The sequence below is a fragment of the Otolemur garnettii genome, unplaced genomic scaffold (assembly GCF_000181295.1).
Source record: "Otolemur garnettii isolate 467f Iridium unplaced genomic scaffold, OtoGar3 scaffold00304, whole genome shotgun sequence".
Taxonomy (NCBI): Eukaryota; Metazoa; Chordata; class Mammalia; order Primates; family Galagidae; genus Otolemur; species Otolemur garnettii.
Genome location: NW_003852699.1, coordinates 616,731 through 635,193, shown reverse-complemented (window position 1 = coordinate 635,193; position 18,463 = coordinate 616,731). Strand labels below are relative to the sequence as shown.

Here is an 18,463-nt window from a genome sequence, read left to right as displayed (position 1 = left end):
CTGGGTGTTGTGGCAGTGTCTTGTTGGGTGCCTGTAGTCCTAGCTAATCGAGAGGCTAAGGCAAGAGAATCACTTATGCCCCAAAATTTGAGGTTTCTGTGAGCTGTGATGCCATAGCACTGTATCAAGGGTGACATACTGAGACTCTGTCTCAAATAAAAAAGAAAAAAATACAGAGCTAGGTTGATTTCATCTAGAAATAGTGCTAGCCTCTTCCTGGGAGTCCCAAGACCAGGCCAGTGTTTGGACTGGCCAAGACCTGCATTTTAATAAGATCTCTTATTTATTTATTTATAGAGTCTCACTTTGTTGTCCTCTGTAGAGTGCTATGGCGTCACAGCTCACAGGAACCTTAGTCTCTTGGGCTCAAGCAATTCTCTTCCCTCAGCCTCTCAAGTAGCTGGGACTACTGGTGCCTGCCACAACACCTGACTATTTTTAGCAACTGGGTCTTGCTCTGGCTCAGGCTGGTTTTGAACCTGTAAGCTCAGTCAATTCCCCTGTGTCAGGCTCCCAGAATGCTAGGATTACAGGCATGAGACACCACATTAGGCCATCCATTTTGGTTTTGTACACATTAATATTTAGAGATACTTTCTAATTTCATGAGTTTTCTACCTGAGAAATATTTACAGCTTATCCTGTATAATGTAAATCACTCAAAAATGTACATGCCCATGTTGGTAGCTTTATTTTTGTACTCCATCACCCCCAAAAGTGTAGTATCCCTACTGCTTTGTGAATGTTAGGCCATCTCCTTTCCTAAGAGGTGAAGAGTACATTTGAAAATTTATCTTTCTTAAAATAATCTTATTATATAATTCCAGTCACTCATGTGAATCAGAACCAGTTTTCTTCACTCTCTCATTTCACCAGGAGTTAATTCTCCCCATGGCTGCTTGGCAAATATGTTTGTTTGTTATTGTTGTTTGTTTTTCAGGAACAATTAACATTTAGAGATGTTTCCCTAGAATTCTCTCCAGAGGAGTGGGCTTGCCTGGACCCTGCTCAGCAGAATTTGTTTAGGGATGTGATGTTAGAGAACTACAGAAACTTGGTCTCTCTGGGTGAGTATAATTTCAATACACAGTTGCTATTCTACTCTAAGGATTTTCTACTCTTCCTTTATAAAAAGTTTTCTGGGATTTGCATGGATGAGTTTCTAATTTTTGTTCCTAGGAAAACTTTAGGATTTATTGGTATGGTAAAAACATTCAAGATGTTTTCTGTTCACATTGCTCTTATTCTTTCTTGGGCTAATCTGTCTATTAGTTATTTCAGAAATTTAGTGGCATAAAATATTGTTATCCATACTGTTGAGTTTATTCATTTATTTTTGTTTGTTTGTTTGCTTTGAGACAGGGTCTTGCTTTGTCACACAGGCCACAGTGCACTGGTGTCATCATAGATCACAACACCCTCAGATTCCTGGGCTCAAACAATCCTCCTGCTTCAGCCTCCCCAGTGGCTGGGACTATAGGTATATGCCACTATGCCTGGTTAATTTTTTGTGAAGATGGTATGTTACATTTTTGCTCAGGCTAGTCTCAAACTCCTGGCTTCTCTTGATCGTCCCACCTCGGTCTCTCATAGTGCTGGGATTATAAATATGAGCCACTGCACCTGACCTAACATTTCATATATTTTTTTTTTGAGACAGAGTCTCAAGCTATTACTCTGGGTAGAGTGCCGTGGTGTCACAGCTGAAACTCTTGGGCTTAAGTGATTCTCTTGCCTAAGCCTCCCAAGTAGATGGGACTACAAGTGCCCACCACAACACCTGACTATTTTTATAGATGAGGTCTCACTGTGGCTCAGGCTGGTCTTGAACCTAGGAGCTCAGGCAATCCACCTACCTTGGCCTACCAAGTGCTGGGATTATAGGCGTGAGTCACTGCCCTGGGCCCCAATTTTTCTATTTTTAGTAGAGATGGAGTCTTACTCTTGCTCAAGTTGGTCTAGAACTCCTAAGCTCAAGGAATCTACCTGCTTTGCCCTCCCAGAGTGCTAGGATTACTGGAATGAGCCAGTTCACTGACTCTGGAGTTCTCTTATTTATTTATTTATTTATTTTGAGACAGAGACTCAAGCTGTTGTCCTGGGTAGAGTTCTATGGCATCATAGCTCACAGCAACCTCCAACTTGGGCTCCTGCCTCAGTTTTACTATTTTTAGTAGAGATGGGGTCTCACTTTGCTCAGGCTGGTCTTGAACTCAGCTCAAGCAATCCACTTGCCTTGGCCTCTCTGAGTGCTAGGATTACAGGTGTGCACCACCATGCCTGGCCTCTTGGAGTGCTCTTAGATGAATAATGACCTGATACCCGAAAGTAAAGCAAGCATAAAACAATGTTTATTGAGAAAGATAGATTTATAGAGTAAGAGCAAGGTACAGGCTTACAGAATAAGGTAGATTCTCCATAGACAGTGAATGGAGAAACAAAGAAAAGGGCAAAGAGGCTTTGAACATGGCTAGGGGTTTCTTTTATATTGCCTGTGTTGGGCCTACCTTGTGATCGAGAGGTCACCTTGAGACCAGAGTCCTAATGGGCATGCAGATCTCTCATCAACCTCTCTGAGAACCCACTGATGTGCACTGCAATGTAGATTTAAATTAATGACATAACAATTAGTCATTAGGCTGTTTTTGGTCACTTTCAAGACTCTATTGTACCTGTTGTTGGGCTGAAGAGTCTTCTACATCCTTTTGCAATTGGTGTGCCAATTTCTGATAGGCAGATTGGTAGGGTATGTTCCTCTTCCTCAGGTGTAACCAATCAGCTGGGTAGCACCAAACAGAGGCTGGGGTGTCCCCTTTGCTTTCCTTTCCAGGAGAGTTGTATTTATAGCTGACTACCTAACAATACCTTAAAATCTAATTTCCATCACCAAAGTTTTTTTTTTTTTCATTTTGTTTGTTTTGTTTTGTTTTTTGAGACAGAGTTTCCCTATATCACCCTCAGTAGAATGGCTTGGCATCACAGCTCACAGCCATCTCAAACTCTTGGGCTCAAGCAATTCTCTTGCCCCAGCCTTCCGAGTAGCTGGGAGTATAGTTGCCCACCACAATGCCTGGCTATTTTTGGAGATGAGGTCTCACTGTTGCTCAGGCTGGTTGCAAACTCCTAAGTTCAAGTAGTCCAACCACCTTGGCATCCCAGAGTGCTAGGATTGCAGGTGTGAGCCACCACACCTGACCTCACCACCAAGTCTTTATTCAGTATATCGGGTAGTACAGGTAAGGGCCCACAAATTTTAAATATTTCCTAAATATTCTGATGTTTCAGTAAGGAAATATTATATTGGGATTATTTTTCTAGAACCATCTAAAATGTTCTCTTTACTGAGTACAATACTAAGTTTAGAATTGGAAAAGTTGAGTCATATTACTTTTTTCTAATAAAATAGGTCTTTTGACCTCCAAACCAGACCTCATCATCTGTCTGGAGCAAAGCAAAGAACCTTGGAAGGTGAACAGACAAAAGACAGAAGCCAAACACCCAGGTAGGTGGGAGTGAATGAAGCAGGTTACACAGGTGGGAGGTCCAAAGTTCGAGGAAGCTGACCCTTAATATGTGATTTGGGAAGCTCTGCTCCAATGGAAAGATTTTTCCAAAAATATGGGTTTCTTTCTCCTGTGGGTTTTTGTTTTTTTTGAGACAGAGTCTCAAGCTATTGTCCTGGGTAGAGTGTCATGGCGACCTTCCTATCTCACAGCAACCTCCAACTCTTGGGCTCAAGTGATCCTCTTCCCTCGGTTTTTCTATTTTTGGTAGAGATGGGGTCTTGCTCTTGCTTAGGCTGGTCTTGAACTTGTGAGCTCAAGCATTCCACCTACCTCAGCCTCCCAGAATGCTAGGATTATAGGCGTGAGTATCTTTGTATTTTTTAAGGAACTCTTTGTGAAATAATCTTTTAAAAATCTGTCTTCATGGGTGGCTCATACCTGTAATCCTAGCACTTTGGGAGGCTCAAGCAGGTGAATTGCCTGAGCTTGGGAGTGACCAGCTTGAGCAAGAACAAGACTGCATCTCTACTATAAATAGCCAGGTATTTTAGCAGGTGCCTATAGTCCCAGCTGCTGAGGAGGCTGAGGCAAGAAAATTGCTTGAGCCTAAGAGTTTGAGGTTGCTATGAGCTGTCATGCCACAGTACTCTACTGAGGTGACTCTGTCCCCACCCCCCAATTTTTATTTCTTAATTGTGTTTAAAATATGTGAGTAAAATGGTGATATTGGTATTTGGCTCAGAAATATCACAATCAAATATCACAATATCTATCAAAATAGATATTAAGTGTTATATGGTTTCTGGTTTCCTAGCCGATGAAGGTTTCAAATGTGATTGTACAGATATCCACACTTTGTCATTTAGTATCTCCCTAAATATGAGAAATCTAATTTTATTTTACTTCAAAACTTTTGGTTTTGGTACTACGAACTATGATAATTAATTTAAACTCTGTATACCCAAATTCTCCATCATGAATATAGCTTAAGGTATTGAAAAACTCAGGAAATTATACCCTAAAATATGACTCCTTGGTATAAAGAGTTTTTTGAATTAAAGCCTCCTAGAGATTTAACAGGCCCTATAGGCTTTCCTTTTATCTACATAAACTGGACTTACTTGATCAAAATGTCAGAGAGGGCAATTGACTTCCCTTCACCCTGTTATCTCAATGTATTGCAAAAATAATGATCAAGAATGCAGCCAGACATGGCCCAAATCATTTAAATATAGTACCTGTCTTTCAGGCTAACTTAATTGGCAAGAGAACAATTTATGAGTCAATTTCTCTCCCCCATCCACTCGTCCTTCTTGGTGCCATTTGTCACCTCTAAACAACATTCCTTGTATGCCTCGTTTCCCCTCTCCTCCCATAAGATTGGTATAAAAGTATTTGAACTTCACTGGGATTATGCAGTAATCACTCTGATTCTCCCCATGCACATGGGAAATAAACCTTTCTCTTAATTTGCCTTAATTGTGAGTTGAACTTTCAGTAAACTTTCAGGGGACAGGGCAAGTTTCCCCTCACCCCTACAGTATCTACTGTCTATGTATAATTGAGGAGTTTAAAACATTGGTGAGAGGGGCTGGGTGTGGTGGCTGATGCCTATAATCCTGGCACTCTGGGAAGCCTGGGCAGGTGGATCACCTGAGCTCACAGGTTCCAGACCAGCCTGAGCAAGAGCGAGACCCCATCTCTAAAAACAGCCAGGTGTTGTGGCGGGCACCTGTAGTCCCAGCTACTCAGGAGGCTGAGGCAAGAGAATCACTTGAGCCCAAGTGTTTGAGGTTACCATGAGCTATGACGCTGTGGCACTCTACCAAGGGCAACAAAGTGAGATTCTATCTCAGAAAAAAAAAGTGATAGAACAAAAGCTGTATGAATATGTAATTATTATCTATAATGTAATGATTTGGTATGTGTATATATTACAAAATGATTTAAAAAATCAAGTTGATGAACATATCTGTCCCCTCCTAAATACATTATCAGCATATTTTAGGATATAAAACATTATTAGCAATAGTCATGCCTATGTACACTACATCTTCAAAACTTCCATCTTTTAACTAGGTTAAAGGTTGCTTCCTTTGAACAGCACATCCCCATTTCTCCTACCCCAGGCCTTGGCAACCACCATTGCACTCTCCTGTTTCTGTGGGTTTCATCTTCCTGATTCACCATTCAACTGAGATCATGCAGTATTTTTGTCTATCTATGCCCATCTTGTTTCAGTTGGCATAATGTCCTCCACATCCATCTATGTTGTTGAAATGGCTGAATTTTATTTTTATGGCCAAATAATATTTCATTGTTAATATTACCATATTTTTTATGATTATAATTTATCATTTATAAACATCTAAGAGATTATTTCCATATCTCGGCAATTTTGAACAGTGCTGCAAAAGATAGGAGGGTGCAGATTTTTCTTAGATGCTGATTAGGGGTTTTTCTGGTTACATTCACAGAAGTGAGATTGCTGCATTGTAGAGTAGTTATATTCTTTATTTTATACAGAACTGCCAACTGGTTTTCATAATGAATCTACCAATTTATAACTACCAACAGTGTGCAGGATTTTTTTTTTTTTTTTGAGATAGAGTCTGATTACGTCACCCTCGGTAGAGTGCTATGGCATCTTGGCTCACAGCAACCTCAAATTCTTGGGCTTAAGCAATCCTCTTGCTTCAGCTCCCAGGTAACTGGGACTAAAGCCACCTGCCACAACTCCTGGCTATTTGTAGAGATGGGGTCTCTCTCTGGCTCAGGCTGGTCTCAAACCTTTGAGCTTAGGCAATCTACCCACTTCGGCCTCCCAGAGTGCCAGGATTATAGGCATGAGCCACTGCACCCAGCCCAGGTTATTATTTTTATTGTTTCAACCTTTGACATTTTTTTTTTTTTTTGAGATGGAGCCTCAAGCTGTTTCCCTGGGTAGAGTGCCGTGGCATCATAGCTCATGGCAACCTCCAACTCCTGGCCTCAAATGATTCTCCTGCCTCTGCCTCCCAAATAGCTGGGACTATAGGTGCTCACCACAAAGCCTGGCTATTTTTTGGTTGTAGCTGTCATTGTTGTTTGGTGGGCCCAGGCTGGATTTGAACCTGCCAGCTCAGGTGTATGTGGCTGGTGCCTTAGCTGCTTGAGCCACAGGTGCCAAGTCTGGCCTTTGACTTGTAATGAGTTTTTTAAAATATATTTTGCATATTAGCCCCTTATCAGATAGGTGGTTTGCCAATGTTTTCTTCATCCTATAACTTACTTCTTTTCTGTCTTTCTTTTTTTCCTGCAAAGACTTTTTAGTTTGGTGCAGTCCACTTGTTTACATTTACTTTTATTGCCACATACTTGGGGTTGTATCCAAAAAAATTCATTGGTGGGATTAGTAGTTCTTCATATGTTTTCTTTTACAATTTTTAAGGATTTATGTCTTATACAAGTTTTTATTTTATTTTGAATTAATTTGCGGGTGTATGGTATAAGAAAAATGGTCTAATTTTATTCTTTTGCTTATGGGTATCTAATTTTCATTGCACCAGTTATTGAACAGACTGTAATGTGTGCATTTTGTATTCTTGCTGTCCCTGTCAAATATTAGTGACGTTGTATGCACAAGTTTACTTCTGGGCTCTGTTTGGTTCCATTGCTTTCATGTTGTCATTACACACTTCTCATTTTGTTTCTATTACTGTACTTTTGAAATATAGTTTGAAATGACAACATGTGATAGTACCAGCTTTGTTCTTTTTCCTCAAGATTACTTTATTTATTAAAAGTCTATTGTAGTTTCATAAAAACTTTACTGTTGGGCTGGGTGCAGTGAGCCTAGCACTTTAAAGGCCCATGTGGGTGGACTGCCTGAGCTCAGGAATTCAAGACCAGCCTGAGCAAGAGCGAGACCCTATCTCTACTAAAAATCCTATCACTACTAAAACTAGGAAGACTGAGACAAGAGGTTGCTTGAGCTCAGGAGTTTTAGATTACTATGAGCTATGGCATCATGGCACTCTACCATGGCACTCAATAAACAAAACAAAACCCCCCAAGACTTCAATGTTTTCATTATTGTGAGAAATAGCATTTCTCACAATAGCGGGTTCATGGGAGCGCTAGATAACTTTGTATAAGACAGCAATTTAACTGTATTTTTCTTCCGGTTTATAAACGTGGGAAATCTTTACATTTATTTCTGTCTTTTTCCATTTCTTTTGTTAGTATCTTATATTTTTAGTGCAAAGCTCTTTGACCTGATTGGCTAAATTAATTGGTAAGTGGGTGGCACCTGTGGCTCAATGAGTAGGGTGCTGACCCCATATACCAAGACTGGCAGGTTCAAACCCAGCCCCAGCCAAACTGCAACCAAAAATAGCTGGGTGTTGTGGTGGGCGCCTGTAGTCCCAGCTACTCGGGAGGCTGAGGCAAGAGAATCACCTAAGCCCAAGAGCTGGAGGTTGCGGTGAGCTGTGATGGCATGGCACTCTACCAAGGGCAATAAAGTGAGACTCTGTCTCTTAAAAAAAAAAATTAATTGGTAAGCAATTTATTATATTGATGCTAGTGTAGATGAGACTGTTTTTTTCCTTTTTCGTGGCTCAGTATCCATCTTACAGTTTTGTTTTGCTTTTTTTGAGACAGAGTCTCACTATGTTGCCCTCGGTAGAGTGCTGTGGCATCACAGCTGGCAGCAACCTCAAACTCTTGGGCTCAAGTGATTCTCCTGCTTCAACCTCCCAAGTAGCTGGGACTACAGGTACCCACCACAACACATGGCTATTTTTTGTTGCATCTGTCATTGTTTGTTAGCTGGCCCAGGCTGGGTTCAAACCCGCCAGATAGATTGGATTGTCTTCTGGACTTTGATCTGTAGGGCAAGAACTTGCAGCTGGATCTACATATGGTGGGCCTGATGTCAAGTATGTATATGAGTGTGACTCACAGTGAACATGTAAGGAGTTCTCCCCCAGGTCATTGTGTTAGTGCCCAGAAGGTCAGGACTTAGGGACTATGGCTAAGATGGCTGGAACTGAATCACAGAACTGCTTTAATGAGTGCCAAGTTCTGTAGGCCTGCCTCTGTGGCTGCTAGTAGGAATCTCCCCTGAGGTCTTTGGATAGGCAGGCTGACTGCTGGACCATGACTGGAAGGAGTTGAAAGTTCTTACACTGTCACTTCAGAATTCTCAGTGGCACCGAGTTGAGTGGGTCATTTCTTGGTCTGTAGCCAAGATCAGGGTCTTCTAGTTTACCAACTGAATGGAGGCCCACCTTTACAGAATGACCCTCCTTGGTCTTGAGCTCACCTGTATATTAAAATTTTAGACAAAACTGTAACTCTATATGCCTACTTTAAGTCAACATGTGGTTGAAATGAAATATAAGTCAGACTAGGTATGGTGGGTTACTTCTGTAATCCTACCACTCTGGTAAGTCAAGGCAGATGGACTGCTTGAGCTCAGGAGTTTGAGACCAGCCTGAGCAAGAGCAAGATCGAGATCCTGTCTCTACTAAAAATAGACAAATTAGCCAGCGTGGTGGTGGGTGCCTGTAGTCCCAGCTACTTGGGAGGCTGAGGAAGGAGCACTGCTTGAGCCAAAGAGTTTGAAGTTGCTGTGAGCTATGATGCCACAGCACTCTAGCCAGGGCAACAGAGTGAGATTCTGTCTAAATTAAGAAAAAAGAGAGAAAGGAAGAAGAAAAAAAAAGAAAGAAATGCTGAATGATAATGAGTCATGTGTATCTGAAAGTGACTGTGAAGGTGAGTTTGAAAATTCAGAAGGACATTTACCTTGAAATTTGCCTGATAAAACAGAAGATTTAGGAGGAACTGCAGTGCACTGTGTCACAAGGGTCAGCACGTGAAAATAATGAGTTTGCAGAAAATGCAGAAACTGGTTGTGTCATAGTCTGTACAATATTGTCTCTGAATTTTCAGCAGACATTCAGCCAAATATTTCTGAAGGAATAACATCATCTCTAGAGGTTTTTGAGTGCTTATTACCCTTAGATATTACTGGAGGTCACTGTGGCAATACAGCATTATTTTCAAGGAGCTAAATCAGGAGGAGGGCAGGAATTCCAAGACTCCCAGTGAACTGTAATAGAAGATCAGTAACTTGCATCAACATTTTTTTTTTTTTTGAGACATACTCTATGTTGCCCTTGGTAGAGTGCTGTGGCATCACAGCTCACAGCAGCCTCAAACTCTTGGGCTTAAGTGATTCTTTTGTCTCTGCCTCCCAAGTAGCTGGGACTACAGGCACCCGCCACAACCCCCGGCTATTTTTTGTTGCAATTGTCCTTGTTGTTTAGCAGGCCTGGGCTGGGTTCAAACCCTGCATCAACAGTTTTAAGCCACACATTAAGCAAAGCTGCAAATATGCCTGGCAAGGCAACATCCAGAAGGTATGCGCTGTGCAGTACAGCTGGAAATCTATACTTGCAAAACAGGCAGTCAGTGGGATTGGACTCCATGTTAGCAGGAATAAGAATCGTTTGCTTGCCACTTTATGTCTTGGATGAGTTTAAAAAGAAATTGTTTTGCTGATGAAAAGTGAGGAACACCTGTTTTCCCAGTAGTTTCAATATGGAAGAACATGGAAAAATTAATTACAGAAAAGTATTTTTACTAAAAATCTATGTAAACCTATTGTTTAACTGTATAAATTTAAGATTAAAATAAGTGTAGTATATGTAATGCTTTTACTTCTTATTAATCAAAGGCCTAAGTCGTAGCAGTCCACTTTACCCTTTCTGCCGCCCTTGACAAACTGCATTCTACTTTCTCTTTCTATGAGTTTGACTACTTAAGATATTTCATAGAATCGTAATTATACATTATCTTTCACTTTGTTATTACTGCCTAAATTCAGTTAACATAATATTTTCAAGGTTTATCCTTATAGAATGTGGCTAAGATTTTCTTACTTAAGGCTGAATTGTTTTCCATTGTTTGTATGTGCCACAATTTTTCATCTGTTCATTAGTTAAGGGGCATCTGGGTTACTTACGAGTTTTGGCCCTTGTCAATAACCTGCAACAAACATGAATGAACAACAACAAAAAATCTTTTCTAGATTTTGTGTTGTATACTTTCAAAACATACCCAGAAATGGGATTGCTGGATCATATGATAATTCCACTTTTTGTTTATTTACTTATTTATTTTTTGAGACAGAGTTTTACCACTTTGTTGTTGTGGGTAGGGTGCAGTGGCATCACACAAACCTAACTAACAATAATCTTCAAATTCTTGGGCTCAGGTGATTCTCTTGCCTCAGCCTCTTGAGTAGCTGAACAACAGGTGCCCGCCATAATGCTCAGTTACTTATTTTTTTGTTTTGCGGTTTTTGGCTGGGGCTGGGTTTGAACCCGCCACCTCCAGCATATAGGGCTGGTGCCTTACTCCTTTGAGCCACAGACGCTGCCCTCGCCCAGTTATTTTTTTAGAGATGCAGTTTCGCTTTTGCTTAGACTGGTCTCCAACTCTTGAGCTCGAGGAGATAGTTCCATTTTTTAAGTTCTGAGGAATTTTCATAGTATTTCTTATATTGCGGTGTTATTTTTTTTTTCCACCAACAGTTTACAAGGGTTTCAGTTTTTTCACATCCTCAACAATTGCATTCATTTTTGGTAGTGCCTACCATAATAAATGTGAGGAGATAATTCAGTGGGCAGTATGCAAATCTGCATGATATTAAGCTGCCATTTAGTCTGGGTAAGGTATCTCAGACCTGTAATCCTAGCACTCTGAGAGACCAAGGCAGGTGGATTATTTGAGCTCACAGGTACCTGACCAGCCTGAGCCTTAATGACACTTGGTCTCTAAAAATAAGCGGGGTGTTGTGGTGGGTGACTATACTCCCAGGTACTTGAGAGGCTAAGGCAAGAGAATTGCTTAAGCCCTAGAGTTTGAGGTTGCTGTCAGCTGTGATGCCATGGTACTCTACCAAGGGTGACAAAGTGAGACTCTCAAAAAAAAAAAATAAAAAAAGAAAAGAAAAGAAAAAGAAAAATGTGTGCCATTTAACATCCATTTATTCTTAATTTTCCAGTTTTCTTTTGTTATAGATTTCTAGTTTCATTAAATTTTAGTCATATACAATAGTCTGTAAAATTTTAATGTTTGAAGTTTATAAAGAAGTATATTGTGGCTTAATGAGTGATCTAGCCAGGAGAAAGCTTTATGAGCTATTGAAAAGATAGTGTATTCTGCTGTTATGTTTAATAGTCTTATACTACTTTTAAGTCCTTTGTTGCCTTATTAATATTATGTCTGGCTTCATTATTCATTACTAAACATGAGATGCTGAAGTACCCTACTATTATTATATTACTGTGTATATTACTTCAGTTCTATCAATTTTGCATTATGTATTTGGGAGGCCTGATTTTAAACACACACAAACACACAAATAGACATATCTATATACAAGCACAGAAATAAACATGGTTTCCCATGTCATAAGCCCTTATATTAAGGTCCTTTGTGTCTTGTGACAGTTTTGACTTAAAGTATATTTTATAAAATAGGACAATTTTTGACTCAAAATATCTAACATAATTGTGACCTCACTTACTCTGCATTTTTCTGAATTGCCACTTTCAGTCCTTTTTATTATTAGGTCTTAAGTTAGAATATAGTTATATCTGGTTTTATTAATTTTCTTTTTGGAGGCAAAGTCTCACTCTGTCACCCTGGATAGAGTGGCAAGGCATAATAGCTCAGAGAAACTTCAAACTCTTGGGCTTAAGTGATCAATCTTCTTGCCTCAGCTTCCTGAGTAGCTGGGACTACAGGCACCAACTACAACACCTGGCTGGTTTTTCTATTTTTAGTAGAGATGGGATCTCACTCTTGCTCAGGCTGGTCTTAAACTCCTGAGCTCAAGCAATCCACCCTCCTTGGCCTCCCAGAGTGCCAGGATTACAGGTGTGAACCACCTCACCTGACTAGGTTTTAATATTTTTCTTAAATCATTTTATTTGTGTCTTTTGATTATGAAGTTTAGTCCATGAATATTTAAATTCTTTTGAATAAGAGGGACAAACTATTGGCAATTTAATTGTTGGTTTTTTTTTTTTTTTTGAGACAGAGCCTCAGGCTATCCTCCTGGGTAGAGTGCCCTGGCATCACCGCTCACAGCAACCTCCAACTCCTGGGCTCAAGTGAGTTTCCTGCCTCAGCCTCCCAAGTAGCTGGGACCACAGGTGCCCTCCACAATGCCTGGCTATTTTTTGGTTGCAGCTGTCATTGTTGTTTTGGTGGGCCCGGGCTGGATTCGAACCCTCCACCTTAAGTGTATGTGGCTGGCACCTTAGCCACTTAAGCCACAGGTGCCGAGCCAATTTAATTGTTTTCTTTGATTCCTGAGCTTAATTGTTTTCTTTGATTCCAAATATTGTTCCTATTTCCATTTTTCTTTTTTCTTTATCACTAATTTTTATAGTGACATGCTTTAAATCCTTTTGTGTATTTTTAGTATATCTCTATAAGTACTGTGATTACCATGGGGATTATAAAAGATTTCATATATATATATATATATATGTATATATATATAGAGAGAGAGAGAGTCTTGATCAATTGCCAGGTCTAGAGTATTGTGGCATCATCACAGCTACCTCCAACTTCCAACTCCTGGTCTCAAATTGTCCTCTTGCCTCAGCCTCCTGAGTCTCTGGAACTTGAGGTGTCTGACTTTTTTTTTTTTTTTTTTTTTTCTGATTTCAAGGCAAGATTTACTGCTTTACAAACACAAACATGACACAGGACACTTGGTCTCAATAGAAAAATGACATCAGATACATCCAGAATCTGTAGAGTATTGGGATAATTGCCAGTTCGGCACAAAACAGAAGTTACTAGGAGCAGGGAGGCATGAGAATAATCATTGCTTTATCGTACATCTTGGTATATCAGGAACACTTTTGCTTGAATTAAGCTCTTTAGTATTTTTTAAGTGTAAAATGTTAACTTTTGTCCTAGGCTCTGACCCTAGTGTTGGATCTAAATGGCATTTCTTACGTGAATGGCTTTTGACTAGTGCACCTACTGTTCTGTACAGAATTTAAAATGTGATGGTTTGAGTATAAAATTTGGTTTGATACATTATATAAACTATTCAGAGTTATATATTTAAATTTAAGAAAAAAAATTTTGTGAACTATTTCTATTACAGAATGTATTAAATTAAAATAATTAAAAAATTTAACATGAAGCAGTGATCTATTAACTGGACAAGTCAATTGTCTGAGCTGTATGAATCACTGGCTCTACAGTTGCATAACCTTGCCACTGAGTTTTTTTTTGTACAGACGGGGTCTTCATCATGTTTGGGCTGGCCTTACCATCCTGTCTCAGACTCCAAAAGTGCGAGGATTATAAGCATGACTCATTACACCCAGCCCAACAATATATTTCAAATTGTTATCAGATTAACTTTAGGTGGACACAAAAACCCTTCCCTGTTATGTCTGCCCTCAACTTTGTTATTAATGTCTTTAATTACATGTACATCTTGTTATACTCTGTGTCCATTAAGAGATGTTTATAATCACATTTATGCTTTTGTGTTTTAAATATTAGAGCATGATTAAAAGTGTTTTCTGCATAATTATAATTCTGTGGAATTTTTTTAAATTTCAGATTAATATGAGTTTACATATTTTTGTAAATTTCAGAGATGGGGTCTTGCTCTTGTTCAGGCTGGCCTTGAACTCCTGAGCTCAAGCAGTCCACTCTCCTGGGCCTTCCCGAGTGCTATGATTATGGACATGAGCCACCATGCTCAGCCAACCTGTCTTGAAGTTAATTGTGTTTTTCTGTCATGTGGGCCTATAATTGCTAATCTACTAGTTTCAATTTAGTGTGGAGTACATGGGATACTTGCTTTTCCATTCTCAATGTACTTAGGAGTATATTCTCCAATCCCCACTAGGTAAATATAAAAAATACAAAGTCTCTATTTTTTTATGGCTAAATAGTATTCTGTGATATACATATAACACAGTTTATTGATGGGCACTTGTGTTGCTTCCACATCTTTGTGATTGTGAATTGAGCTGTGATGAACTTACTAGTGAAAATGTCCTTATGGTAAAATGATTTTTTTCTCCTGGGTAGATATCTCATAATGTGATTTCAGAGTCAAATGGAAGGTCTACTTTTAGTTCTTTGAGGATTCTCTATACGTCTTTCTAAAAAGACTGTATTAGTTTGCAATCCCACTAACAGCATTATAGCTTACTTCAACCTCAGATTGCTGGACTCAAGCAATCTTTCTGCCTCACCCTTCTGAGTAGCTGGAACTATAGGCCTGCATTTTATTCCTGGACATTTTTTCTCTTTTTTTGTAGAAATGGGGTCTTGTCCATGCTCAAACTGGTCTTAAACCCCTGACCTCAAGCAGTCTTCCAATGTTAGTCTCCCAAAGTGTTAGGTTTATAGGCATGAGCCTGGAATTTTTTTTTTTTTTTGCAATTTTTGGCCAGAGCTGTGTTTGAACCCACCACCTCTGGCATCTGGGGCTGGCACCCTACCCTTTTGAGCCACAGCCGCCACCCGAGCCTTGAATTTTTTATATGGTAAAAAATTGTTTTTAGATGGAGAGTTTGAGACTATTTATAGGTTATAAATGCAACATTCTGATCACTTAAATTGAGGTGAGGAGGATGTAGGGTCCATGGACCAAAGGGCTGAAACAGGCAGTTATATGTAGCATTTCTGCCTGTTTGTGAAAAGAAAAGGTTATTAGAGCTTAATAGAAAGTGTGAATATAAAATTAATTTGATTAGGTAAAGCATTAATAACAATGGAACATATATTGTAAATGGTCCATTTATGTAAGGAAACACGCAATAGCTGGCAAATCTTTAAGAGACAACATCTTAGGAATTCTTCTTTTTTTTTTTCTGAGTTAGAGTCTCACTCTGTACCCTGGGTAGTATGCTGTGCCATCCTAGCTCACAGCAAGTTCAAATTCTTGGGTTCAAGAGATCCTCTTGCCTCAGCCTCCCAATTAGCTGGGACTAGAGACACTCGTCACAATGCCTAGGTTTAGTAGAGATGGTGTCTCACTTTTGCTCAGGCTGGTCTCAAACTTCTGTGCTCAGGCAGTCCACCTTCCTCAGCCTCCCAGAGTGCTACGATTACAGGAGTGAGCCACCGCTCCCAGTCCAGAAATGAATTCTTAATGAGAGATTATGGTATGTATTGAATTTTGAATTTAGGATCTGAAGAAAGACTTTAGCACAACTTACCTTTCTACACAGAATCTTCTATTTTAAGTATGTGTATTCTATTTTAAGTATTTTAAGTATGTGTATATGTTAAGTGTTGGACAATAATAGAATAACGTGCATAGATTTAAAATTTGGAATGACGTACTGCGGTGAGGGGTGTACTTTCTTAGACCAGGTAACATTTCATTTGTTGCATTTTCAGTTTCCGGCACCAACTCACAAAGGAAGATTTTACCAGAAACCTTAGGAGGAATAAGTGTGACTGTTGGACCCCAGATGGTTATAAGCACACCGCAGAGACTAACTGGGTCAGGAAGTGCTCTGACTGGGAGTCCGACTGGGTCAGGAAGTGCTCTGACTGGGAGTCCGTTTACCTCTGTACCAGCAATAGTTACTCAGACACACGTAGTGGAAGCTACTGGCTGGGTCCCCGGCGACAGAAAACGTGCTAGAGAATTTATAGACTTTGATTTTGCAGAAAGGAAACAACGTAGAAAAGGAGATAAAAATGGAAAAGGCTTGAGATATTTTTCCAGGAAAGTGTGTGAGAAAGTTCAGGGAAAAGGTACAACGTCCTATAATGAGCTGTTATCAGAGTTCATCAGTTCAAATAGCCATTTGGCAGCTGATTCTGCTTACAATCAGAACATTAGGCGAAGAGTTTATGATGCTTTAAATGTGCTAATGGCAGTGAACATAATTTCAAAGGAAAAAAAAGAAATCAGGTGGATTGGCCTACCTACCAACTCTGCTCAGGAATGTCAAAACCTTGAGATAGAGAAACAGAGGCGGATAGAACGGATAAAGCAGAAGCAGGCCCAGCTACAAGAGCTTCTCCTACAGCAAATCATTGTCAAAAACCTGGTACAGAGAAATCAGCAAAATGAACAGCGGAATCAGGGACTTCCAGGTCTGAACTCTACCATTCAGCTGCCATTTATAATCATCAATACAAGCAGCAAAACAGCCATAGATTGCAGCATTTCTAGCGATAAATTTGAATATGTTTTTAATTTTGACAACACCTTTAACATCCATGATGATCTAGAAGTTCTGCAGCGGATGGGAATGTCCTTTGGCCTGGAAGGGCCAAAGTAGGCAAGTGCTTTCTGGAGGACCTGAGAATTGCTAAATTCCTGGTGTCAAAGGCGTTGAAAGGTTTTATCACAGATATCTTCATGGGACCTTCTTGGCTAATTTAGGGGCTACTTCTGTACTCTACCCAATCAATTTCAAATTCAGACCTGACCACGAGTGCCACCTTACCCCAATCAAGTGTAAGCCCAAGATGATGACTCCAATCAAGTATAATTCAAGGATGATGTTTGGATGCTGATGTGGCCTTAGCAAATGGGCCCTGAATAATCACTAGCCTAGTAGTGCCACCAGCCACTGCTGTGAGTCCAGAGGTCAAACCCCCAATCATTCAACCACAAAGACAGGGAAGATGAGGAGGGGGATTCCACCTTCCCAGAATAAAGACAGGAAAAAGTCTAAAACAATTAAAAAATTTTAAAAAATTGAAATGATCTTTGTTTTCCAGATTGATATTACAGTTCTTGGGGAATTTCTCTCTTTTTTTTTTTTTTTTTTTGAGACAGGAGCCTCAAGCTATCCCCCTGGGTAGAGTGCTATGACATCTCAGCTCACAGCAACTTCCAACTCCTGGGCTCAAGCGAGTCTCCTGCCTCAGCCTCCCAAGTAGCTGGGACCACAGGCGCCTGCCACAATGCCCAGATATTTTTTGGTTGCAGCTGTCATTGTTGTTTGGTGGGCCCAGGCTGGATTCGAACCCGCCACCTTGGGTGTACATGGCTGGCACCTTAGCCACTTGAGCCACAGGCGCCGAGCCAGGAATTTCTCATATTGTTAGAGCTTCCTTTATTTTAATGGATCCACTGTTCTCATTCTTAGTTTCTCAATTGTTGCCAATTCCTTAGGCATTTTCTCTAGAAAAATCTCAGATATCACGGCAGGTTTAGATTGGAACATTTTCTTAGCTGTTGAGGATGCAAACTTGTTTTTCACTTACACAGAGTAGACAGGGATGGAACTGTTTAGCACCACCTGCGCCTTGAGTGTCCTCTGTACCATCACCAGCAGCACCAGCAACTCTATGTGCACTTAATTTAAAGTTAAAAGCCTTTGTCTGGGTATGGTGGTTCACACCTATAAACCAAGAGGCCAAGGCATGTGGATTGCTTGAGCTCACGAGTTTGTGACCAGCCTGAGAAAAAGTGAGACTTCCTGTCTCTACTAAAATTAGAAAAACTGAGGCAAGAGGATTGCTTGAACCCAAAAGTTGGAGTTTGCTGAGAGCTATGACATTGTGGCACTCTATTCAGGGTGACAGCTTGAGACTCTGTCTCAAAAAAATAAATAAATAAAATAAAATAATATAAAGCCTTAAAGTACATTGGCCACTGCCATGTCCTGCACATACTGATAAATATCAAAATTCTTACAACTAAAATTAAACAATAAAACGTCTCAAGAATTTTTTTTTTTTTTTTGAGACAGTCTGACTTTGTTATCGTTGGTAGAATGCCATGGCATCACAGCTCATAACAACCTAAACCTCAAACTCTTCGGAGTAAGCAATTCTCTTGCCTCGGGCTCCCAAGTAGCTGGGACTACAGCCACAATGCCTGGATGTTTTTTTAGAGACAGGGTCTTGTGCTGGCTCATGCTGGTCTTGAACCTATAAGG

The 18,463-nt window shown here is 40.0% G+C and overlaps 1 protein-coding gene and 1 pseudogene across 1 annotated transcript in view; both read left to right on the top strand.

The window, feature by feature from the left end:
- Positions 1–12,463, top strand: part of LOC100952065 (zinc finger protein 679-like) — a 39,409-nt gene extending 26,946 nt beyond the window's left edge. Inside the window, exons 2-5 of the mRNA XM_012813812.1 lie at positions 941–1,067; positions 3,407–3,502; positions 9,259–9,269; positions 12,383–12,463. Of these exons, the coding sequence (XP_012669266.1) occupies positions 941–1,067; positions 3,407–3,502; positions 9,259–9,269; positions 12,383–12,463 (315 nt within the window). The remainder of the gene's footprint in view (positions 1–940; positions 1,068–3,406; positions 3,503–9,258; positions 9,270–12,382) is intronic.
- A 3,556-nt stretch (positions 12,464–16,019) lies between these two features.
- LOC100951749 lies at positions 16,020–17,233 on the top strand (annotated as a pseudogene).
- Positions 17,234–18,463: the final 1,230 nt, after the last annotated feature.